We start from the raw sequence: 26,351 nt of genomic DNA, 5'->3' as shown, positions 1-26,351 counted from the left end.
CGTCGGGGCGGTGAGGCGGTGAGGACCCGGGGCCAGCGTCGTCTTCGGGGCTCCACCCCGCAGGCTGCGCTGCGGAGCGACCGGCGCTTCCGCAGCACTGCGAGCGCCGCAGCCGGACCGTGCCGTGCGCGCGCGTGCGGCCCGGGTCACCCTGGAGACCGGGTGGTTCCGGCCGGAAGCTGCGGGGCGGCAATGAACGGCGCGGGGCGAAGCAGCCGCAAAGCGAACCCAGTCGGGAGCCCGCCGCTGCCACCTAGCGGCCACGCCGTGCAGCCGCGAGCAAGGGACGGGCGGAGTCTGGGAACACGGCCTTCTCTGTATTTAGGTGAGGCAATAACCTGGAAATTACTTGTAAAAAGCGATTTGGGCTAAAACTAATTAGGGAAATTACACTTAAAATTTACTTAAAATTACGTATTTTACAGTCTTTTAGATGTCAGATCAGTTTTTTTGGGGGGAGGGTACAGGGTCTCGCTCTGCAGTTCAGGCTGGCCTTGAGCTCACTTTATAGCCCAGGCTGGTCTTGAACTTGCAACAATCCCCCTGCCTCAGCCTCCCAAGTGCTGGGATTACAGGCGTGCGCCACCACTCCTGGTTCGGGAGACATTTTCTTGGCAGTATGTCTTAATGTCACAAAATGAAACATTGGCTTTTAAACATTTTTTAACAATGGGAGAAGGAAAAATGTTTTTAAATATCAGAAATGTTTCGTGCAGAAGGGCTAAGTTAACTCCCGTTTCACTTCCGGCTCTCACTATGATTCTAAGGAAGTGGAACTTTGCTGAGCTAATGGATCTGGGGGCGCACACCCTGCAGGGGGTGGCACTACTGGACCATCCTTGAATGAAAAAGCAAGTCCTTGGCATGGACGGAGAGCCAGGCGCGGGGGAGACTCAGGCCGATCCATGGCGCAGGGCTCTCACAGGAGAGGGAGGCATCGTGAGAGCCTCCCCGAGGCTCGGGTCCTCACCGCGGTCCTCTGCGGGAGGAGGGAGGGGGAAGCAGATAGGGAGGAGTCTCCAGCTGATCTCCCCACGCTGCCTGCCTGCTTTACTTGACCTTCTCAGGGTGCAGGTTTGGTGGGGCCGTGCTTCTTGTGGCAGCTGACAGCGGGCATAGCGCTTGCAGCTGATTGTTTTGTCACTGTTGTATTTCTGAGCTAGCTGGTGTAGGTGAAGCACCAGGTGCAGGGTGGACATCTTTCTGGATGTTGTAGTCAAAGTCCAGCCATCTTCCCGCTGTTTGCCAGCGAACAGGCACTGCTGGTCAAGTGGGGCACCTCCCGGTCCTGGGTTTTGGCTTTGACGTTCTCAATGGTGTCGTGTCACTAGGCTCAGTCTTGAGGGTGATGGTCTTGCCTGTCAGGGTCTTCACAAAGATCTGCATCGCTGTGCCTGCTTGGCTGCCTTGTTCCCCGACACCATATTTTTTTTTTACCAGCAATTGAACTCAGGACCTTGCGCTTGCCAGGCAGGCACTTGTGCCACTGAGCTATACCCCCGGCCCTCCCCGTTTGTTAAAGAGGCTATCACTCCTCCAGCCAAAGTATTTGGCCCCTTTGTCAAAGATCAGGTAGCTGAGTGTGTGGAGTTGTTCTGTTCTGTTGACCCACAAATCTGTTTTTTTTTTTTTTTTTTTGCCAATGCCATGCCATTTTTATCACTGCAACTTTGTAGGAGAACTTGAAGTCTCAGAATGTGATACCCTTTGCCATTCCCTTATTGCCCTTAGTTGCTTTTGGTATTCTGGGTCTCTTCTGGTTCCACATGAATTTTAGGCTTGTATTCTCTATTTCTATGAGGAATGCTATTGGTATTTAGATTGAATTGTGTTAAATCTGTTTAACAGTTTTGGAAGTATGGCCATTTTGACTGTATTCATGCTGCCTATCCAGGAACAGGAGATACCTTGCATTTTCTGATGTCCCCTTCAATCTCCTTTTTCTAACTAGTGTACTTTTCTTTCTACAGGTCTTTCACTTCCTTGGTTAGGTTAATTCCTAAATATTTAATTTTTCTTGAAGAGATTGTGAAAGTTGTTTCTTAATTTTTTGTCAGTGAGTTTATTATTGGTGTACAGCCATGTTATTGGTTTTTGAGTGCTGACTTTGTATCCTGCTATGCTACTGGATTTGGTTGTTAATTCTAAGACTCTTTCAGTGGAGTTTTTGGGTCTTTTATTGTAGAAGATCATGTCATCTTCAAACAATGATAATTAAACTTCTTCCTTTCCTATCTATATACCTTTCATTTCTTAATCTTGCCTAACTGCTGTGGCTGATGCCTTAAGAACTATATTGAATAGGAGTGTCGATAGAGACATCCTCACCTTGTTCCTGATTTTATAAGGAAAGCTTTTAGTTCTCCATTTAGTATGATGTTGGCCATAGGTTTGTCATAGATGCCTTTTATCATATTGATGTTATTCTATTACTATGTGTTGAGGCTTTTTATCTTGAATAGATGTTGGATTTTGTCAAATACTTTTTGTAGGATAATCATATTGTTTCTGTCTTTGCTCCTATTTATGTGGTGAATTACATATATTGGTCTGTGTATGTTAAACCATCCCTGAAGCCTTGAACTGAATCCTACTTGGCTATAGTATATGATCTTTTTGATGATTTGGTACATTCTGTTTGCCAGTATCTTCTTGAGGATTTCTGCATCAGTGTTCATTAAAGAAATTTGCCTGTAGTTTTCCTTTTTGGTTGAGTCTTTTTCTGGCTTTGGAGTCAGGGTAATGCTTGCTTCCAAGAATGACTTTGGGAGTACTGCTCCCCTTTCAATTTCATTAAAGGGTTCGAGGAGTGCTGGTATTAGATCTTCTCTAAAGTACTTAAAGACTTTGGTAGTGAATCTGCCAGACCTGGGCTTTTCTTAGTGAGTAGTTTTTTTTCTTCAACTTCACTGACTGATATTGGATTAGTCAGGATTTTTGCACATTTTTGGTTCAGCTTTGGTAGTTCATGTGTCTAGGAATTTATTTCTTCTGAACTTCCATTTTCTTAAGAGTAGAGGCTCTTAAAGTAGTTACCTGTGATCTGCTGAATTTGGGCAGAATCCATTGTGATTTTGTCTCTCTCATTAATAACTGCATGGATTTGGGTCTTTTCTTATTTTGGTAAAATTGGTTAAGGGTTTGTTTATTTTGTTGATTCTCTCAAAGAACCAACTCAATTCACTGATTCTTTATTTTTTTTAGTCTCAGTTTCATTAATTTCTGCTCTAATCTTTATAATTTACTTCAGCTTTGGATTTGGGTTGTCCTTATTTTTCTCGGACTGTTAGGTGTATTATTAGGTTATTTATTTGAGCTTGCTTTATTTTTCTGATGTAGGTATCTACTGCTATAAACTTCCCTCTTAGGACTGCTTTCATTGTGTATCGTAAGTTTCGGTATGTTATACTGGCCTTATCATTTGATTGTGGAAATTAGCTTCTTCCATGATTTCATGCCACCCATTGATTATTCAAGAGGATATTGTTTAATTTTCATGTGTTTGCATAGTTTCTGTGGGTTTTTTTGCCATTATTTTCTAGTTTCACTGTACCATGATCTGATAATATGCATGGGATAATTTTGATTTTTTTGCATTTGCTTAAGTATACAGTATGGGCTCTGTTCTGGAGAAAGTCTCATGCGCTGCAGAGAAAAATGTGTATTCTGTTGTTGGATGGAACTCTCTGCACATAACTATTAAGCCCATTTGTTTGAAGGTTTGATTCGACTATGGTATTTGTTGATTTTTTTTTTTGGTCTGGTTGATCTGTTTGTGACAGTGCAGTACTGAGATCCCCATTACAATTGTATTGATTTTTATCTGACTGCATGTCAGTTAGTGCTGATTTTATGAATTTGGGTGCACTGATATTTGGTGCATGTATGTTTATAATTGTTATCACTTACTATTAAATTGTTTCTTTGTTTTGTTTTGTTTTGTTTTGCGGTACCAGGAATCGAACTTACGACCTTGCACTTGCCAGGCAGGCACTTTGCCGCTGAGCTAAACCCCCAGCCCTATTAAATTGTTTCCTTAACTGCTAGGCAGTGACCTTGTCTCTTCTGATGAGTTAGGATAGCTACTCTTGCTTATCCCCTGGTTGTGTGGAATACTATGGTTTTCTCTCTTTGATTTTTAATCTGTGAATTTATTTTTGAATTAAATGTTTTACATACTGCATATCTTTGGGCTTTGCCATTCACATGAAGAGTTATTACTGAAAGTTATTACCAACTTATTTGTGTCCTTGCATTATCTTCCTGTTGCTGATTTCCCCTTTTGCTTAGCTGCTCCCCCTACCGTGTGTATCATTCATGTTGACTCACTGGCACTGTTAGCCTGTCTCTTTCTGGGATATACTTGGGAGTTCTTTGTAATGGTTATTTGGTGGTCATGAATTTCTTGCAGTGCTCCTTGTTATGGAAATAACCTCATTTCCCCATCACCTTTGAAGGAGAGTTGCAGGACACATAAATCAGGGTTAGAAGTTATCTTTTAAGGCTTGAAACACTGCACTGAGGGGCTGGGGATTTAGCTCAGCGGCACAGCGTCTGCCGGGCAAGAGTGAGGTCGTGAGTTCGATTCCCGATACTGGGGGAAAAAAAAATACTACACTGAAAGCCCTCCTTACCTTTACAGTTTGTGTTAAGTCTCTGTAATTCTAATGGGTTTACCGTCCTATGTGATTTGCTGCCTTTGCCCAACAGCTTTTAAGATTTCATCCTGTGATGATCTTCTGGTACCTTTGAGTATAATGTCGTGGGTCTATGGCTCACTTACCTGTATATTTCCTTTCCCTATGTCTGGGATTCTGCCATTATTTCTGTGAACAGGTTTTAGTATTTTGTTTTTGTTTTTTTTTTTTTTTGAGTCAGGGTCTCACTATGCAGTCCAGGCTGGCCTTGAACTCACTATGTAGTCCACATTGGCTTCAGACTTGCAGACCTACTGCCTCAGCCTCCTGAGTGCTGGGATTACAGGCACATGCCACCATGCCTGGCTGTGAACAGGTTTTTTTGAATCCAATTTGTATTGTCTTATTTTTACTTATTCAAGTCTTACCTTGCACCATCTAGCAGCGGTTGGATCCATTTTTCACATTCTCTTGTTGCTTTTAGGGTGTTTGAGTAGTCGGTCTTGAAGGCACCTAGTTCTAAATTCTGTCCTCACATTGGTCACCTTTGCTACTCATATCAATGTAACTGTTAATTTCCTGAATTTCTGATTTTAACCTTCATGGATTCTAATTCTTTGCTAGACTGGTCATTCATTTTGTATTATTTTGTTTCACTCAGCTAGCTTTTTATTTAGTGTCTTCTGAAAGCTTCTGGATCCTTTTGGCTATGAGTTCCATTATCTGTTTATTTAGATCTTCTGTGATCCCACTGAATACACCTCTTTGATCTGTTTTCTAACCTCCTCTGCTATCCTTTCAAGTAATTCAAGTGGTGGCTTATGCTTTTCTCCCCGTTGAAGCCTCCCAGAATTGTCTTCAGGGCAGTTGAGAATTTTGGGAGGCATTGTGTTGCCTTATGTGTCTACTGTTTTGCTCTGTTTTTTGCTGTGGTTTTTGGACATACATTCTGTTGCTAGTAGAGACATCTCTTTAATGATATACTTTAGGTGTAGCTAACTATAGTCTGCCTCAGCCCCAAGACCTGAGCACCTCAGTTAATTTGGGAGGAGAGAAACAGGTGGAGTACCGAGTTCTCTGGGGAATGAACTACACTATTTTTAATGTCACACAGGTAATCTGGCTGTTGGCTTTTAGAGAAAACCCACTGGTAGCAGCAAGTATATGACTCTGGCAATGTCAGGCAAATCAGCTACACTAGTATTGTCAAAGATATACTGGGTATTAACATAGCTGAAAAACCAATCATGTACCACCCTGAACCCTTGAGAAGAGTGAACTCAATTGTGGTGTAAACATTAAGACCCACATATTGACTTACAGCTAATATGTGCTAAATGTAAAAGCTATTATCTCCACTAATGGTAGAAAGTAATTCAACAGTAATTTATAGTTAATGATCTGAAGATTAATAATGCTTTATGGCTGTACTATTAAAGACGGAGAGAAAAAATGTGAAACCTTGAACTATATGACAAGGAGAGAGAAATGGGACAAAGGATGCCATGCAGGAGCAGAAGGATGTTTGTAGGATTAGGTAACAGTAACGACTGATGAGAAATAGAAGGTAAAAGAAAAGGAAGCAGGAAAAAATAATAAAAGTAAAAATAAGAGAGAAAAGAAGAAAAATTAAAAGAAGAGGAAAAAATAAATAAAAAAAAAAAAGAGAGAAAAAGAACCAAGAAAAAAGGACAAAGGGAAATTCCCCAAATCCCAGTAAACTGGTAAGGAAGAAAGAGGACAGAAGAAACAAAAAACAAAAACAAAGCAAAAGAGTACACACATTTTTTTTTTTTCTGTGATTTTGAATGTGTGGGTTTTTTTGGGATCCACAGCTTTGGGGCAGTATCCAAGTCAAGACATGCTCCTGCTCACAGTGGTGAAGGTCAGTCAGACCCCAGGTCCAAGCAGGATGCAGGCACCAGCAGGCAGTAGGATTAGGGCAAGGGTGCCAATGCTGGGACTTCCTAACCCGGAGTAGCTCAGGCTGGGCCTGGTCTCTGACCGCAGGGGTCAGGCCGTGTCCTTTCAGTGACCCCTTAGGCGTCTCTTTCCAGCCCGCTCTCTGACCATGGCCATCTCACATGGCTGTCTCAGCCAGTCACTGCGGGAATGTAATACTGGGAGCTCTGAAGTGAAGCCATCTGTGGCTGCTCTGTACCCCAGAATGGCACCTGCCCAAGCACTCTCACCTGGGCCGGGTATGGCAGGAACTGGGCCTGGAGTCACTGCCCAGCTGTTGGCTGTGGAAGGACTCACATGGGGGCAGAGCCCTCTCTCCCTCTAGGTCACAGCGCCCACCAGCCCTTTCCCTGCCACACTCTTCTCCCAGGCCCTCTGGAGCCCCCAGCTCTGTCTATGTTTGGCTTCTTCCTGTGAGCCAGAAAGCACTTGCCCGGGGGACAGACTGGCTCTGCCCTTCCATCTCTTCCATTTCTGTGTGGCTTTAATTCTCCTGTTGGATCTTGGTTTCTGGGGATCTGCTTCCCTCTTTTTTCTTCCTCAGGATGTTATTTTCGGACATCTGGCTTCTGAATCTGAGCAGCTGAGTTGTTACTGCTCACTGCTCTGCCATTTTCCTGCCTCTCTTTACTTTTTGAAATACTTCCTTCACTTGATCTCTCATACTCCACACTCCTCGGTGGCTCCTCCCGTTTCACTGGCTGACGGGACCTGCTCAGGATCAGGTGATGGTGATGGAAGTTAGTCTTGACAACTCTGATCACCACCATCGTTTAACTCAGCTGTTAACCCCACACTTTTGTGTTCACAGGTGTCCTCTTTCAGGACTGAGAAGCGCGGTGCGGCCTATCTGCTCACCGCCCCTGAGGGTGGCGCTGGGGACTGCGTGGAGCAGCAGGCCCAGGGCACAGGCATGTACTACGTGGAGACATACTTGAAGAAGAAGCGCGTGTACTGAGTGGAGTCCTCCTCGACACCTCCTCTGTTCCCGGCAGCATCTGTGCTGCCTAGCGCTGCCTTAACTTCCCCCAGACTAGCCATAGCCTTCAATACGGGTCCACGACTCCCAGGAGGAGCAGTGTCACACAGCAGGCAGAACTGCCAAATCAAACATAAGCAGCAATAAGAAGAAATACCCGCCGAGGACATTTTGCACCAGAATTAACTGTCTTAATCAATGTGACATTCACTTACAGTTCTCTGGAGAAACTAACACTGTACCAGTATTCCTTGTTTTAGGACTGGGAACAATTTTGACATCACATATGAAACCTGAAGCAATAAACGGGAAACAGCTGTTTCCTCAGCCTTAGAATGAATTTCTTATAAGCCAGTGTGCATGTGAGTTTGCTTTCGCTAGAAGTAATCTCATGTATGGATTTTTAGAATTTATCCTGTAACTGAGGGTGTAAGTACCAAATGTGGTGATGGCAATCCAAACTTTACAACCCGCACTCCAGCTGGGTGATGGTAACCCAAGAGCACAGTTAAGGTGTAGTTACACCTTCCGGGAGACAAGAAGGTATTTTAGGGGTAACTTCAGTGATCTAATACAGGGCTTGGCACACTAGCCCTGTTCCAGAATGGCACAGCATAGAGGATCTGTTCCTCAGAATTGGATTCAGAGTGCCCAGCGATCCAGGCACTCGACCCCTGTGGCCAAGAGAGAGGAAAGCTTGGCTACTGCTCCAGGTGGCAGCGGACCTTGGCATCATCCCCGTGGCCCTGGCTTTAGGTGCGTGGAGAATGCAGGAGTTCTGAGGTTAAAGAGGCTTCCACCCAGATTTCAGAAGGCCTGGGAGGCCAGGCAGTGTGCCCCTGAGAGGGCAGTGTGTGAGGCTGTGAGTGTGAAGCAAAAGGTGCCCTGGAGACCTCAGAAGTTTAGAAAAGCCAGGACTGTGGATGATCTAAGGAAAACGGATGATCTAAGGAAAACTGCCCGGAGGGAGCAAAGCAGGCCTAAGAGAGAAAAAAGCAACCAAAACAAGCTCCTAGGCCCACTTTGCTCTACTGCCTGCCTTTGGGCAGCCCTCGAGGTAAGAATGTTTTCAATGGTTGGGAGAGGGGAGAAAACTTACGGCAGGAAGCGTCCATGAAACCCGATGCCTAGCCCGGTGTCCTGGGACACTCCCGCTCACATACTGTTCAAGACCCACCTTAACTTCTGGGACAGACTCTAAGGGCAGGGACACAGGTTTCCGTGCCTCATTTCGTAGGACGACAGGTGAGGACCTCATGACCAGCCAGGCCTCTGATCATCAAATGCTGTTCCACAGTTCCCTTCAGAGGTCAGCACGCCTCTCCTGAGGAGTCTGTGGGGAGTGTCCAAGCCAGCTGGTGCCGGTAAGCCACACCTCACCCTCTGCTTTGTCTCTCAGGTCACCATAGGCTGAGATGCCTGCTGTTTCACCCGGTTTGTCCACACATGTGACTCTGACATCACCCTTTCTGAAAACTGGCACCAAATGCATGAGAAACTCTTGCCATCTGGAATTCTAGGTTTCTCTACTGTGTTGAGGCTGTAATGGATGGAGTCTGGGCTTTCACTGACCCTCCTCTTTAGATCAGCTAAGCAAAACACTGCCTTGGGACTCACCATGTTTGACCAAGATGTTCTCCTTCTTTAATCAGAACATCTAGAACGGGGGCCTGTGTTGTAAGTCTTGTAAAGAATTCCTTGGTCTAATTTATGTGTGTACTGCTTGGACTGGAAAAGGACAGCTGGCAAGTTAAGCTGGGCCATTTCTGAGCAGCGCACTCCCTAAGATGGCATCAGGAGGTGGTGCTGATGGCGCCCATCCCTGCCCTCCTGCCGCAGCTCTCAGCCTCCGAGCACTAGGTCGCCTCCACGACAGTGTGCACTGAGGAAAGGGAGGCCAGTGGCTTTCATGGCAGAGCGGCAACAGCAGATCAACAGGCTGCACTCTGAAACAGAGATGTCTGATGACAGCACATGTGGACTCGCCACCCACGCCAGCCTGTGCCACTGTCGGGACCCCACAGGGAAGCACGAACGAGGAGGGCCAGTGATGAGGACCGTCACCAAGCCTCTCCCCGGGGCCTGTCCTGTTACTGTTCCGTGTAAGCAAACTGCTGGGGATGCCATGCAAAGGAGCGCTTCATACTGAAAGGCATATGCACATGAGGTCTCTAGTACATTTATTTGTATAAAGAGTAAACAAAGTGCATATAGAATGGCCACAGGTTTGACACAGACAGAGAAGCTGTGATGTAGGGAAACAGGACCAGTCAAAGTGGCAAGCTCACTCTGTCCTGCAGGCAGTGCTGACCGCGCACGGGAGGTGAAGATAACGTGTCAGACGCGTACTGGACAGCACAAACAGCGGCTCTGCACGCTGGTCATGAAGAACTTCACAGCTCACTCTGACCCAGAGACTAACATCTGGGGTTACTCAGCTACCATCGAACAAACTAAGAACAGCTGCATGGATCCTGAGCTCTAGAGCTGCTGTTTTCTTCCACGTTCCGCACTTCAGGGAGAGGTCAGAGTGGTGACTGGCCCTTCTGGGTGGTGGCTGGCGCTGGAAACTCTCGGAGCAACGCGGTGTCAGGGTACATGCTCTCCCCGCGCACAGCGTCCCACGGGGCTGGCGCGGCCTCCTGCACAGCAGCAGCGTTTTCGAAGCGTGTGTCCGAGCATCCAGATCCGAGAGTCTGTGCAGCTAGAGAACGCTGGGGACAGCGTGGGCACGGCAGGTTCTCAAGATGTCACATGCAGCAGGGGTGAATCCCACACTGTCCCGTGCAGAGCCAGAGTACACAGCAGCGGAGCCCCTGAGCAGAGTGCGAGCGGCAGCTGCACCACCTGAGCCCAGCTCCAAGTCGCAGTCCTGCAGGGGGACAGAGCACACCAGCCTAGTATGGGCCTAGGACCTTAGAGCGCTCGGCCTGCCCCGCAGGGCTGCTGAAATCTGAGGGCACTTCAGCAGTCCCGGCCACCAAGGCCATCTGCCCCTGCCCAAGAGTAATGTGCCAGAAAGCAGCTGGGCCACCTGGACCTAGGAGGAGCAACCATCTGAGACGGGCACGTGGTCGACCCCCGTCCTGCACCGGTCCTGCTCGGCCTGTGACTGCCACGGGGACGTCCTTTCCATGAGGAGTGCTTAGGTGCCTTCCGGGGCTTGGGCTGTCACTGTCACCGGACTTAGGAGGCGCCCAACTAACAGAGGACGTTCCTACGCACGGCCGGCACCCCAGTGCACATGACGCACCCACACCCAAGTCTGTTGCGGGACTTTTCAGACAGAATGCAAGCTTTTCCATCACTTTTTACAAATGTCTTGGGTATTTGCTGTGGTAGGCGGGCTGGATAAACAGTGGAATTTCAATGTTACTCCTGCTTCTTATTTTAAAAGTGCTTCAAATCCTTCAATAAGGCTCTGAAAGGTTGTCCGGCTGGAGGGCTGGAATTCCCAGCATTTTCTCATAAGCTGATAAACCTGTACAAAAGTAAAAAAAAAACAAGTGACAACATAAAAATGTTGTTATATCAGGAAGCTTTTTGAAAATTACAGAAACACTGAGTAAGAAAATAATTTTAGACATGTAGGATGGCTTTTCCTTAATGAGACTACAGAAGTATCTCAACCATCGAAACACAGAAACTGAGGTTTGGCGTTCGGACCACAGCTCAAAGTAACATGAACACTGTGAGGCCGGGTGGCCACTGCGACCACAAAGGGCGCTGTGACGCAACCTACAGCCCCGCACTCAGCAGGGCCCGGTGGTCCGCAGCATGGCCGAGGCTCAGTTCACTCCACAGCCGGCGGAGGAGTCGCTGGGATGTGCACTCGGAGACGCGCATGTGACAGCCTCACTGTTCCACAAGAAGCCCGCCAGAGCCTCCTTTGGGGCTGGCTTGGGGCACCCCAAGAATCCGAGCCCTGAACATCTCTGTCCCCTGCCCCAAGTTAGCGTCTCCGAGCCGCCTCCGAAACCACCCACCCCCAGCCCTCGCTGGGACAACGTGGTGCAAGTGCGCGTCCTGGCTGCGCAGCCTGCGTACCTCATCGGGACAGTTGGGTGGACACGGCAGGCGCTTCCCTTCCTTCAGGGCGTTCACAAGCCTGGTTACTGTCATCTGGCCGTGAGTTGGGCCTATCATTTTCAGGAACAACTATGTATAAAACAAGACCCAACAAAATGCTTCACTTCACACCCGCTCGCATAAAAACCGAACAGACTGCTAGAACTGGCAATTAAAGGAACGAAAATGCTCTGCTTCTTAGCGTCTTAGCTGAAGGTGCAGAGCCCTCAGCCCCCATGATCGGCCCGTGATCGATGTCCTGGGCTCTGCCGCCACCCTGCTCCTGGGGCCTGTGCAGGAGAACAGTCCCAGCCCGGAGTCCAAGGGACTCAAATGAGCTCTCCCCAGGCCGCCTGCCCCGGGGAAGTGTCCCCTGCCCTGGCACACACACCAGACCCAGGGAAGGAAGGTCGTCCTACAGGACACAGCCTCAGTGTTGGGCACTAAAGCAAACGAGGAGGGACAGCAGTGTGTCCCCTTCCCGTGTCACACATGCAGGGACAGGGGTTCCACTGGCCGAGCAGGGCTCTGCACTGGGCCAGGGTGCAGAGGGAGGTAAGACTCACGGTCATGGGGCTGGAGTCTGAGTCACAGTACGTGAGTAGCTCGTGCAGCGTCACCCCGAAAGACCAGACGTCGGAGGCGATGTAGAACTTACACTGAATTAAGCACTCTGGCGCGTACCTGAGTGGGAAGCAAGGGAGCCCTGGTGTCTGGGGAGGGAGGTACCGACACGCATGCCAAGTACCTCGGGACCTGGCCCTCTAGTGCTGGGGGCGCTGGGGTACTGCACATGTCCTCCCCGCGGGCACATCCTAACCTCCCCACCCACAGCACTCAGAAGACTGTACTCCCAGTCGGCAGGGTCTCCTGGTGCAGCCTGTGCTGGTGAGAACCCTACACCAGCCAAGCCCCCTTCGTGTCCAGACCCAAGCCCTCCTTCCTGAGCTCTCCCGAGCCTGCACCGTCTCGCCTTCCCCACCCACCCTTGTCACAGTGCTCGGTGGCTCCAGCCCTGCCCTCTCTGCCCCCGGGGTCTGACTCAGTCTCTCCTGGGAGGACGCCCAGCCCGGAAGCTCGGCTTTCTGAGCACCGACTCCCAGCCCTGCGCACGTCTTGCCCTCCTTCCGATCGGCCAGCTTCCAGAAACCACGAAGCCATCCAGGCCTGCTGCACCGAGCCCTGGCGCTGGCCCCGCTGCAGGGCTGGCGCACACTGCAGTGACACAGGCCCGGCCATGGGGAGAGGGCTGTCTGTGCCGTGCACCCTAGGGCGCCGGTCAGCTTTACAGGAGCTGCAGGGGGGACACCTACAAGCTCCCTGGCAAGGACTCAGGGCAGAAGGCACTGCGGCCAGCACCCCACCTTCTAGCCAGGGAGATGGGGCCTCCCTGATGCTGCCCAGTGCCCCTATGTGTCCCAGGGTGGATGCTGAGGCAGGAGCAGGCGCCCCCCGAGCCGGAAGTGCACCCCCATCAGACCCTGCCACATGGAGCCGGGCCAGCAAGGCTGGGGCCTGCGTACGCTGCACCTGCACAGCGGTCGGAACTGCTCCCTGGGGCTTCTAGTCCGCCCCGACCCAGCGTCGGGCCAGAGCAAGGGGGCCGGCCCAGCCAGCAGGAACCCCAGGGCTCAGCTCCATTACCAGAACACGGGGCTGTCGCGGTCGTCCTTGACTGTGTAGTACTCCTTGTCAGTCTCAATGGCCTTGGTGAGCCCAAAGTCCCCGATCTTCACCTGGTGCTCGCTCTCCACCAGGACGTTTCTGGCTGCCAAGTCACGGTGGACATACTGCCGGGAGCCCAGGTACTCCATGCCCTGGGGACAGTGGGCACAGCCCCGCTCAGGTCCTCAGGGCTCACAGAGAAAGTGCCCCCTCCGATCACTAGCGTCGTCTTGCTTTACACTCGCACCCGCTCCCAGGGGTCTCCACGAAAGCAGCCCTGCCTCACACCACTCACCGCTCAGAGGCGTGCTCCGCCAGGCCCGCAATCGCCCACCCTCCGCCAGTGACAATCCAAGGACCCACGGAGTGAGCAGGGCTGGACCGCTGCCCCGGGGTCCCTTGCTTTGTACCTTACAGATCTGAACGGCATATTTGAGCTGCTGCTTGAGGTTAATCTTGTTCTTGTTCTTAGGAAGATACTCCTTCAGGCTGCCAGAGGGCAGGAACTCCATGATGAGCTTGATACCATTTCCACCTGTGCAGGAGAAATCCGTGTCCTATTAAGGCCCCGACTGACGGGAAGGCTCCCCCGCCTTCAGGATCCCCAGTAGCGGGGTGCTGTGACACTTCGGTCCTGGCCTTCATCACAAGCCCTCACCAGGACAACATAGCCTCCACGCTGTCACCACTAAGCAAATGAGAATTTTTAAAATGTATGAGTCCTGCCCTCTCACTACCCATTTTATTGTTTTTGCTTCTATTTTCAGACAAGGTCTCGCTGCATTGCCCACACTGACTTCGAAGTCATGACCTTCCTCCCTCGGCCTTCTGAGTAGCTAGGATTACAGATGTGCACTACTGGCTTCACTACCAGTCAGAAGATACACAAGAGCAGCTGTATGCTGGCTTGCAGATGCTGGCTTGCATAACAGTGCAGGGCGATAATCCCAACACTCGGCGGCTAAGGCAGGAGGCGCACGAGTTTGGGCCCAGCCCAGACAACTTAGTGAGAACCTATCTCAAACAGAAGATGGAAAATAGAAGAAGCTAGGGATGTAGCTCAGTACAGAGGCCCTGGGTTCATTTCCCAGTACCATCAAAAGGATAAAAAAAGAAACAGCTACATGTGCCAGTAACTACTACTTAGTACCTCCCACTCTGACATAGCTGGGCCCACACAACCCGCTTCACTAGCTCTGCACCAGCACGGGGAGAGCAGGTGCCGTCACTTCCGAGCAGCGTCCGTGTGGCGCTAGGAAGGGTTCAGGGCCCCTGGGGACAGCATGGGCCCCGCTCACCATCCTCTGTGCAGATGCCCTTGTACTTGACGATGTTCTCGTGGTAGAGGTTCCGCAGGATCTCGATCTCCTTCTTCAAGTCGGCGATGTGACTGCCTCCACTCTCGGGCTTGAGGGACTTGACGGCCACCTGCTCCCCGGTGCTGTCCCCCTCGGGGTCGTACCTGCAGAGCTCCACCTTGCCGAAGTGGCCCTGGAGGGAGGGATGCACGAATGGCTATCGGGCTGCTGCGACACAGATGTCCCCAGGAGGCTGGGCAGCGCCCTCCTCTCCTGGCCTCACGGCCCTCCGTTACTGAGCCCAGGCGAGAGCAGCAGCGGCAGGTGTGTGACAGGCCGGGCCCTGGGCCCGGCACACAGGGGAGCTGACCGGCACCTGTGCACCGGGGACCCCAGATGCAGGGGTCAGACCCCAGCCAGGCCACTCAATGGGAACGCGGGTGTTAGGGCCCCAACCTTCCAGCAGGCTCCTGCCAACCTCCCGCCCCTGTGGGCTGCGATGCTGCCCTATGCTCGTGGGAATGCCCAGCACGCCACTGGCACAGAGCGGACCCTCGGGGCACCGCAGCCTGTGTTCAGTGACAAGGCTATGCAGAGACCAAAACCCGCGGTGCTTCTCTGGTCACGCTGCTCCCGGAAACTTGTTCCCACTCACAGAGCTCCACCAGACAGGACAGGCAGAGACAAAGGGTCCCTACATCCACCACATCTGTCCCCAAGGCAGCTCCAGCTGTGACACCGTCACATGGGCGGGCAAGGACGCGCACCCTGCAGCCCGTGGCACAGGGAGAAGCATGCCCTGGGAGGCAGCCAGGGGCCTCGCACACTCTGACCAGGACCAGAGGTGGCCTGCGATTGCCACAAGCAGAGGACACCACCCCAGCCTACGAGCAGGGGACACTTGCCTCTCCCAGGTCGCGGATCCTCTTCAGGAAGCGCTTCTCAAAATGGGTGGGGTCCACCTCGGTGGCCGGTTGTTTCTCTGAAACGATGTCTGGATCTAACAGAAGAGAAAACGGGTGAGAGGTGAGCGCTGGGTGTGAGCCCTGGTCCTGCCCCTCAGCCCTGCTGGACGGCGCCTGCAGCGTCTCACTCTGCTCCTCCAGCTTGTTGATGTCCCTCATGATGGCGCGGAAGAAGGGCCTCTGGTTGGGGTCGTAGTTCATGCAGCGGGTCATGAGGTCAGCCAGCTCCTTGCAGGACGGCGTCACTGGCCGGCAGCGGCTCTCGTAGAACCGCTCTTTCTGTAAGGAGGGGGCTTAGTGGGAACCGAGAGCCACCCACTGCCACACTTTCGGCCTCCTCATGGGGCCGGGCGGGTTCCCAGTGCTTCCGCCGCACACCAGAGAGCCAGGCGCTCTCCCAGCTATGGCTGGGGCTGCGGGGCGGCTGCCTGGGGAGCAGCTTCAGCCTGCCGCCCTCTGACCTGCAGTGCCCATCATGAGCAGGCTCAGGATAAAGCAGAGGAGGGCAAAGACCTATGCACAGCAAGAGGATGCAGGAGATCTGAAAACAACATAAAGCCAAAGGCAGAACTAGGTAGGTAAGTCAGAGGTAAGCAAAATAATTAGCATTCGCAGTACACTTATCAAACTGGAAGACTTGGTCTGTCTCGTAGGAAAGCACATCTGTACCTAGTGTGCTCGTCCTTCTAACCGGAGAGACACAGACAGACAGAAGCCCAAGGCCTAAGTGTTAACAGTGATCAGAGATGACTATTTTTCAATAGTTGTTTCCATTTTCCAAAATTTCAACTGCTTTATTGTTCTAAAATTCAGAAATAATTTATATTTTAAAGAATCAAGGCTGGGGGATGTAGCTCAATGGCACAAGCGCCTGCCTGGCAAGAGCAAGGTCGTGAATTCGACTCCTGGTACCGAAAGAAAAAAAAGAATCAAGTGAAGCCATGCACACCTGTCTCTGCTTGCAGCTGGACTCCCGGTTCTGCGTGTCACCCGAGAACCTTCCCACGTGCGTGTTCGCCACTCCCAGCCACCCAGTCCCCGTGGGAAGCACCCTCTGTCCGTTCTCAGTGCCTGAGGCACAGGAGCTCGGTGCCGCAGGCCGCGCTGTCGCCCTGACTCACTCTCCTCGGCCCCCCGGCACAGGGCTTCCACCCTCCTCCACGGTCATGAGGCCGAGGCTGAGGGCAGTAGCTTGGGGTCGGGGCTTCCTGGAGCCCTGTGCCTCTGTCCCCCGGGGCCGGGCAGCACAGCTCACCTCAATCAGCGTCTTGTCCTTGAGCGGGATCTCGCCATTGTAGCAGATCTCCCAGAGCGTGGTCCCAAAGCTCCACTTGTCGGCAGCCACGCTCAGGTTCTTGGAGTCCTCCACACACTCGGGGGCGATCCAGGGGATCCGCTCGATGCACTCTGGGGAGAGACGCAGTGGCTCAGCCCCGGGAGACCAAGTGTCCCCACAGGGCAGGCCTCACTTTCGGGTCCTCCCAGCTCCCCTGGCACTTCCAGTACAGCTGCAGGGCTAGGGGGCATCATTTACTACAGGCCCCCAAGAGGGGTGCAGCCTCAAAAGCAGCAGGGCACCCAGGCGGCTCTGGGGGTGGGAACATAAGAACAGAGGCTCGGGAAAGAAGGCAGGAACAGAGGCCCCGCCCCGCCGGGCACACCCCCACGGGAGCTTCACGCTGACCGGCAAAGGACAGTGGGGCCCAGAAACCCACTATCCCTTGCACTCAGTGCCCTATGTAGCCTCGAAGCAAGGCCGGAGCCAGTGGCTCGGCAGACCCCGTGTCAGTCCTACCGGAGCTGCCCAAGGCCAGTACGTGGCCTCCACAGCGTGACCCTGCTGCCCAGCAGCGGAGGCAGGCGGGCCCCAATCTTCTCACGTGGCTTCCTGGGCACCGCAGGGCCCGTGGACCGTGTGAGGATGTCGAGGACCTCCTCTGTCTGCACGGCCACCGCCTGCAGGCCCATGCCACCCTCTCCTGGATGTTCCAGGCTCAAGTGAGCACCTCAAACCCGGCTTCCCTGCCCTTGACAGCCCTGGGCGCCTCTCCCTCCCTCTCCAGAGCAGTCACAGGCAGCTCATGTGCAAGGCATGTTACTCATTCAGCTTCCTTCCCCAGCCTCCCCTACTCCTCATCAGTTACTGAGCACGCTCCTTGTGGGTGCGGAGCAGAACTCGGTGCTAGGCGTCAGTGCAGGCCTGCGATGCATGGGTCCACCCTGCGGCTCGCAGACGATGGGCCTCAGCACACAGAGCTGTGGCTTGCAGTGAGGACACACAGCACAGGACCCCTCAGGACGCCGGGGAGTGAGGGCCACCCCAGGTGCCCAGGCATCTGGCAGAGCTGCTGATCACAGAGCAGGACCCCAAGGGCCCCCCCACCTCTCACAGCCCCTGAGGCCCAGGTCTGCCGGGGCCACTGGCCCCTTGATGCACTATCTGGCACACTCCCAGGGACTCCCACATACAGCTGCAGAGCCAGGTCAGCCCTCCTCCTCCTGGCTGGCGAGGGCAGGGCCAGCTGGGACACACCTTGCCTGGACAGCACGGTGACGGGGATGCCGGGGTCGCTGAGCTTGATGAATGGGCCAATCTCGCTGCCGATGCCCTCGCGGGCTAGCAGCAGGTTCTTGGTGCACACGTTCCCGTGGACCAGGTCTTTGTCCTCCTGCAAGGTGAAAGTGTGCGTCTGGCCAGACAGCCTGTCCTCCCTCCCCACCCTACACCAGCCCACGTGGGACTTGCATGGGGACCTGAGGCTGCACGCCCACCACTGACACGAGGCTCTGAGAGTGACACAGCCCAGGAGAAGCACGACAAGCCTCAGCTCCCAGGCAGTCCACACAGGCACTGGGCAGCTATGCTTCACTCCTGCGCACGCTGCACGGACACACCTCCCACCCACAGAGCGGCCCGGGCGGCTGCCAGCCCCGGCTCACCAAGTAACTCAGGGCGCTGGCCAGCTGCTTGGCGACCTTGAACTTCCAGGGGGTGGTGAGGACGTCACTCTTACGGTGCATGAAGAGGTCCAGGGGCCCCCCCTCGACGAACTCCTCCACCATGATATCTGCGGCAGACAGCCCGCTGGAGCTTCTGTCTCGAGGCAGGACCGCCCCCTCCAGCGCCTGCCGCGTGCACAGCTGGGCTGTGCGTGAGCGCGCACACACCCAGGCAGGCCAGCCCCTGCAGAGGCCTGGTCACCCCGCCCTCCTCTGATCTGAGGCCTGAGTAGTGACAGCCTCTCAGAGATCACAGCTCTCAGCCGTGAGCGTGGAAAGAGCAGGACCCACACTCCCAGTCTGGGGGACTGATGTGGCCCTGCCTCATGCCGGCTCCTCCTCCTCCACGGTGGAGGAGCAGCTCCCAGACCAACTCGCATGTGAGCGCCACCGGCTGCACTGTAGGCCTGGGAGCAAAGCCGCTGGGGAGCTGAGCATGGTGGGGCACACCGTCATACCAGCACACTGGGAGGCTGAGGCAGGAGGACGGTAAAATTTGAGCCCAGCCTGGGCAGATTAGGAGTTTAGTAAGACCCAGTCTCAAAATCAAAAATAACGAAAGGGCTGAAGATGTAGCATGGTACAATGGAAAATAATCCAGAGTACACAGGGAAAAAAGAAGAAAGAATCCTCTTGTTTTGAATTTATGTGTTAGGAAGCAGAGGCAGAGGCTGCCTATTTCTCCAGCTTCAGCCTCGAGGCAGAGGCCCAGGCACCATCCCAGGCAGAGTCCCTGGCCCGCCTCAGCCTCCAGCCTGGACAGGCTGGGCCTGCAGCAGGACAGGTGCTGAAGAAGTGCAGAGCAGGGGGTTCGGCCGCTGAGTCCCCACCCCACCGCAGCCAGTGCCGCACACTTACTCTCCACGTCGCGCACACACACGCCGTACAGGTACACGATGTGCTTGTGCGACACCTGCCTCATCATGCTGGCCGCCTCGAAGAAGGCCTGTGGGAGAGCGGGCAAAGGGAAGGCTAGGGCCGCACCAGGGGAGCTCACTTGCGCCACCCCTGCCCTGAAAACGGTCCCCCAGCCTCAGCCACCCAGCAATGTTGCAAAGCTATGAGCTGCAGGCCAGTCTGATCGCCACAGGAGATTGGTTTAGAAAATGCTACCGGATGCAGAGCTGGCTGCTATATTAGAGTGAAGAGGAAACTGAGGCAGCAGATGTCCAGACCAGACCTGCTGTCACTCTGGAGCCCGTGGGAGCCCAGAAAGGCAGGGATCCTGGGCGTTTCCACACTGGCGTGGGAGCCCTGAGGCCACCCGGCTTTTTCCCCTTGCCTGGCGCCACCTGGAGCCACAGGCAGGACAAGCCGGGCAGCAAGGCAAGGGACGCTCGGGGCTTGGCTGTGACTGCGCTAAGGAGAGGGTTCTGACCAGAAGAGGGGGCTCTGGACCGAGTGGGGGAGCACCAACCAGAGAGATGTCCCTGTGGCTGGGGTCGAGGACTTTGAGGATCACTTTTATCCTCTTCTCCTCTGCGGTCCCCTCATCGTCCCTGTAGTCCACCAGTGTCCCGGAGTAGATGTGTGTCCGCGTGCCCCTGCCAAGGTGCTCACCCTGAGGGAAAGCGGAAGGTGGTGACCTCTCTGTGGCTGTGTGACAGATGGCCGCGTGTGCCACCACGTCCTAATGCAAGCCCTGGCTGCGGAAGGGAAGGGGCAGAGGCCCAGGTTCGCGGCCTCCTGAGCCCGTCCTTTTCAAGTATGCAGGGAAACCAAAAGCTGCTTGCCCGATACAGGTGCTGCTTCCGGACCCCAGAGACAGTTCTGATCCTGGGCTCAAACCCACGCTGACCCATCGCAACCTGCAAACAGCCACCCCAGCCAGGTGCCAGGACAGATGCAGGGGGACCCCAGGTCCCGCCATACTCGAGACAAAACTCCTTGCTCTGCTGCCTGCCTCCCAGGCTCTCTGCCCACCCTGTAAGCAGCGCTGTGTCACACGGCTGCTCCAGAACCAAGCAGGATCCCACGCTGGTGGAGCTGCACCTGCCCCAAAGCCTCCGGCCAGTGGCTCTGAGTCCCACGAGGCTGCTCCCGCTCCGCCCAGCCACCCCTCCCACCAGCGCCTGTGTGCACCCATGCTGCTCCGAAGCCATGTACAGACCACACCCGTGTCCCCCTGCAGCGCAGAGAAGGTGCACAAGTGAGGAGGCAGATGCAGGGTGGGGGACACAGGGACAAGGCCCAGTCTGAGTGGCAGAGGGCCAAGTGGGCCGCTATGCGCAGCACTCTCTCTCCGAGGACCCTTCTGACTTGCGCTTCAGTGCTCCTCCTAAATTCTTAGTATTTGGAAATTACAATGCGATTCATGAGACCCTCGCATCAGGTGGTGGACCTCAGCCCCACACAACGTGTAACCTGCAGGTCCAGGACCCCTTACAGATGCAAGAAGTGGATTGTGGCTGGCACCCAAGAGTTGTCCTGTACCCACAGGAACAAGCACAATCGTTAGTTACTGACAGCCTAAGCCTGCGTCCAGCAGACACATCCCATGTTTTGCACTGCAAATCTGTACTTCGCCATTATAACAGCAGGCTGTGCCTCTCAGTATGTTCCCCTGAGGGATACGGGAAGCAATGTATGTGTTTACCCACTTGTTCTAACAGCAAGGAGTAGGTACATGTGCCAAAGTGGCAAAGGGGGATTTTTACCCACATTATGCTTTGCCTAACTGGTTTTGTGTTTTCACTCAGGCATCGCAGAGTACACACTCCAGTATTTGTGGTTTTTTTTTTTAAGTTTTCTTTTGATTTTTCTGGTAGAAGTAGTCCAGTTCTGTGTAATGGCACATGTAAAACCAGATTTGCAAATTCTGGAGGTCAAAAGTGAATCACAGATTATCATGCACAGATGACGATCCATTATGCAGAGTGGTATGGGTGGATGATGATGGTGATGATGACTTTGACGTTGGCCATGTGAGTCAAAGTTCCTATGGTAGTGAAATGGGGTGAGAATCGACTGATACAGACACAGGGAATGCAGAGCTCCTGATTCACACGACCAAGAAAATGTGAGTTTGTATTTAACTAGTTGAAATGCTGCGAAATGACCATGCACCAAAAAGGAATGACCCAACATTAGAACGAGGTCCAAAAATATAGAGTGAAGCTCTGGCAAGGGTGACCCATGTTGGACAGAATGCCAGCACTGCTATTCGGTGTTGGAAATTGTAATGGATGAAATGTTATAAGATGCTGTGAGACACACAAAGGCTGAGATGCAAGTAAAGCATTCTGTATGCACCAACAGCCATATTCAGAAATGTACTTATGACACTGCACTAGCTGAACTGAAAGCATTCTCAGGTTTGCTGTACTCAGCACAGATTGCTTATGGTAATTTCAGGAATGTAAAAGATTTATGGAAAAGCGATGGGTCAAAATATGGCATAAAAATTTACGTCCTTGTAGATGTGAAGACTTATTATATGCTTTCAATTTAGACCTTTATCCTGGAACCCAGCCATCAGGTCCTCACTCATATAGTAATAAGCCAAATGAAGCTGCGAACAGACTTGTCGCTCCTGTCTCCCAAACTGATCGGAATGTGACGCTGGACAACTGCTTTACTGCTTCACTGCTTTCCAAGGGACATGGCACTGCTGACGGGGCACAAGTGGACCAGCGCAGGGACTATACTCAGGAACAAAGCAGAAATTCCAAAGGCAATGTTGCAATTTCAAACCAGAGAAGTGTATGGTACAATCTTTGGATTTCAGAAACACGTAACACTGGCCTCCTATATGGCAAAGAAAAACTGGTACTGCTGACGTCAACACTGCAGCATGATGGAAATACTGAGAGGGAAACCTCACCGAAAGGGAAGCCTGAGGTGGAAGCTTTCTACAACAAACCAAACATGGAGGAGACATTGTTGATGAGTTATGTAGCAACTACGATGCCACTTGAAACACAAAGCACTGGCTGATGGTTGTGTCTTACTCAATCCTAAACGTGTGGCATAAATAGTTTGATAGCTTACAGGAAAAAAAATAACAAGTACAAAATATCACGGAGAAATTTTCTTAGAGGACTGGGACTGGAGTTCATAAGGGATCACTTACAGCAGAGGGAAACAAAATGTTTCTACCCAGGGAACTGGGTAGAAACAATAAAAAAAACTTGGAGCACACTGGTGAGCTGACAGGTGAACAGGCAGGTGGAGTATCACACAGACCTGCTACAACGGCAGGAGAACAAAAATATGTCAACTGTGCCCTGGAAGAAGGGACAGAAAAACAAAACGTGCTGTCAGTGTAAGTGACACTCGTGTATGAAACATGCAGCTGTCACGTGTGAAGACTGCCTTGGGTGTGACAGCTGAAGCAAAGCTTACCTTCTGTGGTAGACATTTGTGTTTACATTGTAGCTCACATAGCTTTTTACTTTTGATGTTACCTTTTATGTTTTGTAAACAAATAGCTGATGTGAAAATGCTGGTATCTATTCTAAGCACTCATTACATATTTGATATTGTATTTTATAGACATCTTATTTCCCTACTAAGCGCATGGCGTACAGTACGGTAGGAAGCTCCTGACAGGAAGAGAGGTGACAAGACTGTCACATAGGAAAGGAAAGCTAAGCACACGTGCACATGGAACATGCAGCTGTAATGTGTGCAAACTGCCTTGCGAGTGATAACTGAATTAAAGATCATTTTTCTATAGAGTGCTACTGGTGTTTTCATTATAGTTCATGTGGGAATTTATTATGATATTCTTTTTTAGACTTTGTACACCAAAAACCAGTCATATTGAAAATTTTGATGCTGTTTTATAAACAACAAATACTAAAAATGCAGTATTTTATTTTTGTGATACCTTTTCCTGTTAAGTACTCACTGTTTAATATGATGAAACTCCTAATATTAAAGTTAATAATTCATCAACAGAAATATCCTGAAGAATAAACATGGGTCTAGGCCCACGTTTAGGTGCCCTGATGACGAAATTAGTCTTATGCTCCAAATTTACACAAATGTCACCATTTGTCATCCGTCATGGCAGCATGGTCACGTGTCCATCTGCCTGCAGCACCCTGCAGTTCCTGACCTGATACACGGAAGCTGCCTGTGTCATGAAGGAATACATCCAGGATTTGGGAAGCCGCGTTCCCAAGGGCGACACACAGAGGCTTGGCCTCACCACGTGCTGTCGGGAGCCCCCAGCAAGCCGCCAGAGCCCCCACACCAAGTCCACACCTCCCTGCTGCTCCCGGCCCTGGCAGAGGTCCGCTGCTAGGTCTCAGGGACTCTGCTGAGATGCTCCTCCTCCTCCAGGGCCCAACCCTGCCCTGCCCTGCCCTCCCCTTGGTGAGGGCCTTGCTGGTTCCACACCCACTCACTCGGCCACCTTAGACGCATGTCTTGATGATGACCCTCTTAGACAGCCAAAAGCCTGTGCCATCCACTCCCTGCGAGCTGCCCAGCCAGCGCCCCAGCCACAGGCGCACTGCTTTCTGCTGACTGGGCATACATGTGCATGGCCCAGGGCAAGAACGCAGGCAGCCCCAGTGTCGCTTGGGTCTGAGACGAAAGGTAGGCTGTGGCCCTGTGGCTCTGGGGTCTGAGCCTCAACGCACGAAGCTCTTGGCTCCACCAGAGGGACAGGCAGCAGTAACGATGGCGCTCAGTAGGGAAATCCGGATGCCCCTAGACAGACCCACACCTTTTAGTGCTCCCAGCTGCAAGGAGCACATCATGCCCAGGCTCCGCAGCCAGTGCTCCTTCGCCATGAGAGGTGCTGTGCCCGGGGAGACAACGCCCACTAACCCACTGCCTCCAGGACACGGCAGGGTGCGCTCTTGCAGCACGAAGGGCAAGTCTGCTTCTTCCCCACAACCACCTCCCCAGAGCTGGGCTCCACCCTCCATCCTGGCTCCCCCCCTGTACTAAGGGGCACCAGGCTACACCCAGGGTCCACACCCATGACTCACTTGCATGATATCTTTCTTGAGGATCCGATCAAAGCTCAGCTGGCTCATAGGGTAGACCGGCTGCCACTCCTGGGCTTTCTTAGTGGCCACCAGCAGGTTGGAGATTTCTGTGGAGGAGACAGGGGAAGTCTGCGCACGGTACACAAGTGCCAAGGCCCCAGCCAGCTGATCGCACCAGCCACAAGGCTCCTCCCTGTGTCAGTTCTGTCACTCGGCATGTGCTTACAGGGTCAGCACTGGATCCACAAGGTCCAGGAGCTCACAGGCTAACCTTGGAGCCAAAGGCATCAAATGATCAGCCCATCAGTCATAAGGCTGCAATGTGCAGCACCCTCTTGAAGGACAGCCCAAGGTGGTCCAGCCCTGCACGCAGGCTCTGTCCTGGCAGGGGCCTGAATGGCCGTCCTGAGAGAATGAAACGCTACATCTCCAAGTGGAAATGCCAAGAGGCCAGGGACTGTTCTCTTACCTGCTCTAGCTCCATGGCCTAGCAGACGGTAGACGCGCAGAACTAGGTTTTGCTTTTGCACTGCTGGGGGCAGAACCCAGGGCCCCTACCGAGCTACTCTCCCAATCCTCAAAAAGTATTTGTGAAACACTGGACTGGACAACTGGGGCAACGTGACGGAGGGGACCCGGGGAGGGTGGAAGGGGCTCTGGGCCGCAGCTGCAGTTCTGTGCAAGCAGAGGAAGGTGCAGGGCCCGGGCTGCCACACAAAGGAGGCGCACACCCAGTGCTCCCTGAGTGGGGCTAAGAGGGGCCCTGACTCTGCTGAGCAACAGCAAGCCCAGCATGCATGAGCTGGCCAGGAGCCCATGCGCTACAGGACTCCCTTCCCTCCTCAGCACTGCCGCTGATCCGAGGTGACCGCAGGGGACAAGGGAGCTTCACACGCACTCTGAGCGGCCCTGCTCTCTCGCCTCGCTTCCCCTCTCCCCATCGGGGAGTGTGGCTTCCCACGGAGAAACCCGGAGAGGGAGCCTGGCCCTCAGAGCCGGGCCAGCAGGTTCTCCCCAGTGCTTTTGCCTTTCCTCTCACTCGCAGTGGCAAAGGAAGAGAGGGTGTGAGGACTGGCAGGGGAAGCCTGTGTACCGACCCCCTCCTCACTCACTGGCCCTGTCCAGGGTCCTCAGGCCGGGCACACGGCACCTGCACCTTTCAAAGACAGTGTGACAAGGGGAATCAACAGGCCTGGAGTCAGGCAGGAGAGTTCCGGCGCCTGCTCCCCTTCTGCCTAAGTGATGGTCCCAGGCAAAGCAGGTGGCGCAACACTGCGGGTGTCCCACAGATGTAACATGATCTGTGAATGTCCTCCAAGCAGAGCCTAGCGAACTGCCGTTCTACTGGCCTATTTCCTCCCACAGTACCGGCCACCATCATCCTCATCATCATTGTCCTTAACTACAACGGCCACGCACCCTCCGCAAGTCACGCAACCTTTCTGAGCCTGGACCCCTCACTTCTGCGACCACTGTCAAGAGCCCCCCCGCGCGCGCACACACACACACACACACACACACACACACACACACGAAGCACAGCAGGTGCCGCTGCCGGCCAGGGCTGAGCTGTGCCCGTGGCGCTCCTACATCTCAGTGCTGGGGAGACCCAGGCTTGTCCTAGGCACCCCCGCGAGGAGAAAGGTGGGTACCGCCCCAAGCTGCTCACGCCAGGAAGGGGCTGGCTAGACCCGGCTGTGGGTTGCTCTGCGTGGGTGGCCTCCGTGCTGGAGCCACGCAGACCAAAGCCCTTCCTCCCCAGCTCTCTGCTCTCCACGTCCTCCTCTCCCGGAGACCGTAAATCCCTGCCAAGTGCACCTGTCTCTAATGCG

At 53.0% G+C, this 26,351-nt stretch overlaps 2 protein-coding genes across 4 annotated transcripts in view; one reads left to right on the top strand and one right to left on the bottom strand.

The window, feature by feature from the left end:
- The window catches only part of Raver2 (ribonucleoprotein, PTB-binding 2), a 43,276-nt gene extending 35,358 nt beyond the window's left edge, over window positions 1-7,918 (top strand). Inside the window, exon 12 of the mRNA XM_005385370.1 lies at window positions 7,411-7,918. Within this exon, the coding sequence (XP_005385427.1) occupies window positions 7,411-7,557 (147 nt within the window). The 3' untranslated portion in view covers window positions 7,558-7,918. The remainder of the gene's footprint in view (window positions 1-7,410) is intronic.
- Window positions 7,919-9,741: 1,823 nt separating this feature from the next.
- The window catches only part of Jak1 (Janus kinase 1), a 79,838-nt gene continuing 63,228 nt past the window's right edge, over window positions 9,742-26,351 (bottom strand). For 2 of the 3 annotated variants that reach the window (XM_005385307.2, XM_005385308.2), the window contains exons 12-25: window positions 24,520-24,626; window positions 19,992-20,135; window positions 19,433-19,520; window positions 18,515-18,642; window positions 18,108-18,243; window positions 16,830-16,981; window positions 15,703-15,853; window positions 15,515-15,609; window positions 14,610-14,802; window positions 13,722-13,846; window positions 13,291-13,463; window positions 12,213-12,330; window positions 11,626-11,736; window positions 10,964-11,059 (exon numbers count right to left, since the gene is read on the bottom strand). In XM_005385307.2, the coding sequence (XP_005385364.1) occupies window positions 10,964-11,059; window positions 11,626-11,736; window positions 12,213-12,330; window positions 13,291-13,463; window positions 13,722-13,846; window positions 14,610-14,802; window positions 15,515-15,609; window positions 15,703-15,853; window positions 16,830-16,981; window positions 18,108-18,243; window positions 18,515-18,642; window positions 19,433-19,520; window positions 19,992-20,135; window positions 24,520-24,626 (1,817 nt within the window). Of the gene's footprint in view, window positions 11,060-11,625; window positions 11,737-12,212; window positions 12,331-13,290; window positions 13,464-13,721; window positions 13,847-14,609; window positions 14,803-15,514; window positions 15,610-15,702; window positions 15,854-16,829; window positions 16,982-18,107; window positions 18,244-18,514; window positions 18,643-19,432; window positions 19,521-19,991; window positions 20,136-24,519; window positions 24,627-26,351 lie in introns of all 3 variants that reach the window. The other variant, XM_005385305.1, reaches the window with a different exon arrangement.

This window comes from Chinchilla lanigera, unplaced genomic scaffold (genome assembly GCF_000276665.1).
Source record: "Chinchilla lanigera isolate Chin_1 unplaced genomic scaffold, ChiLan1.0 scaffold00022, whole genome shotgun sequence".
NCBI lineage: Eukaryota > Metazoa > Chordata > Mammalia > Rodentia > Chinchillidae > Chinchilla > Chinchilla lanigera.
The sequence above is the reverse complement of the archived record's forward strand: the minus strand, read 5'-3'. Positions and strand labels throughout refer to the sequence as shown.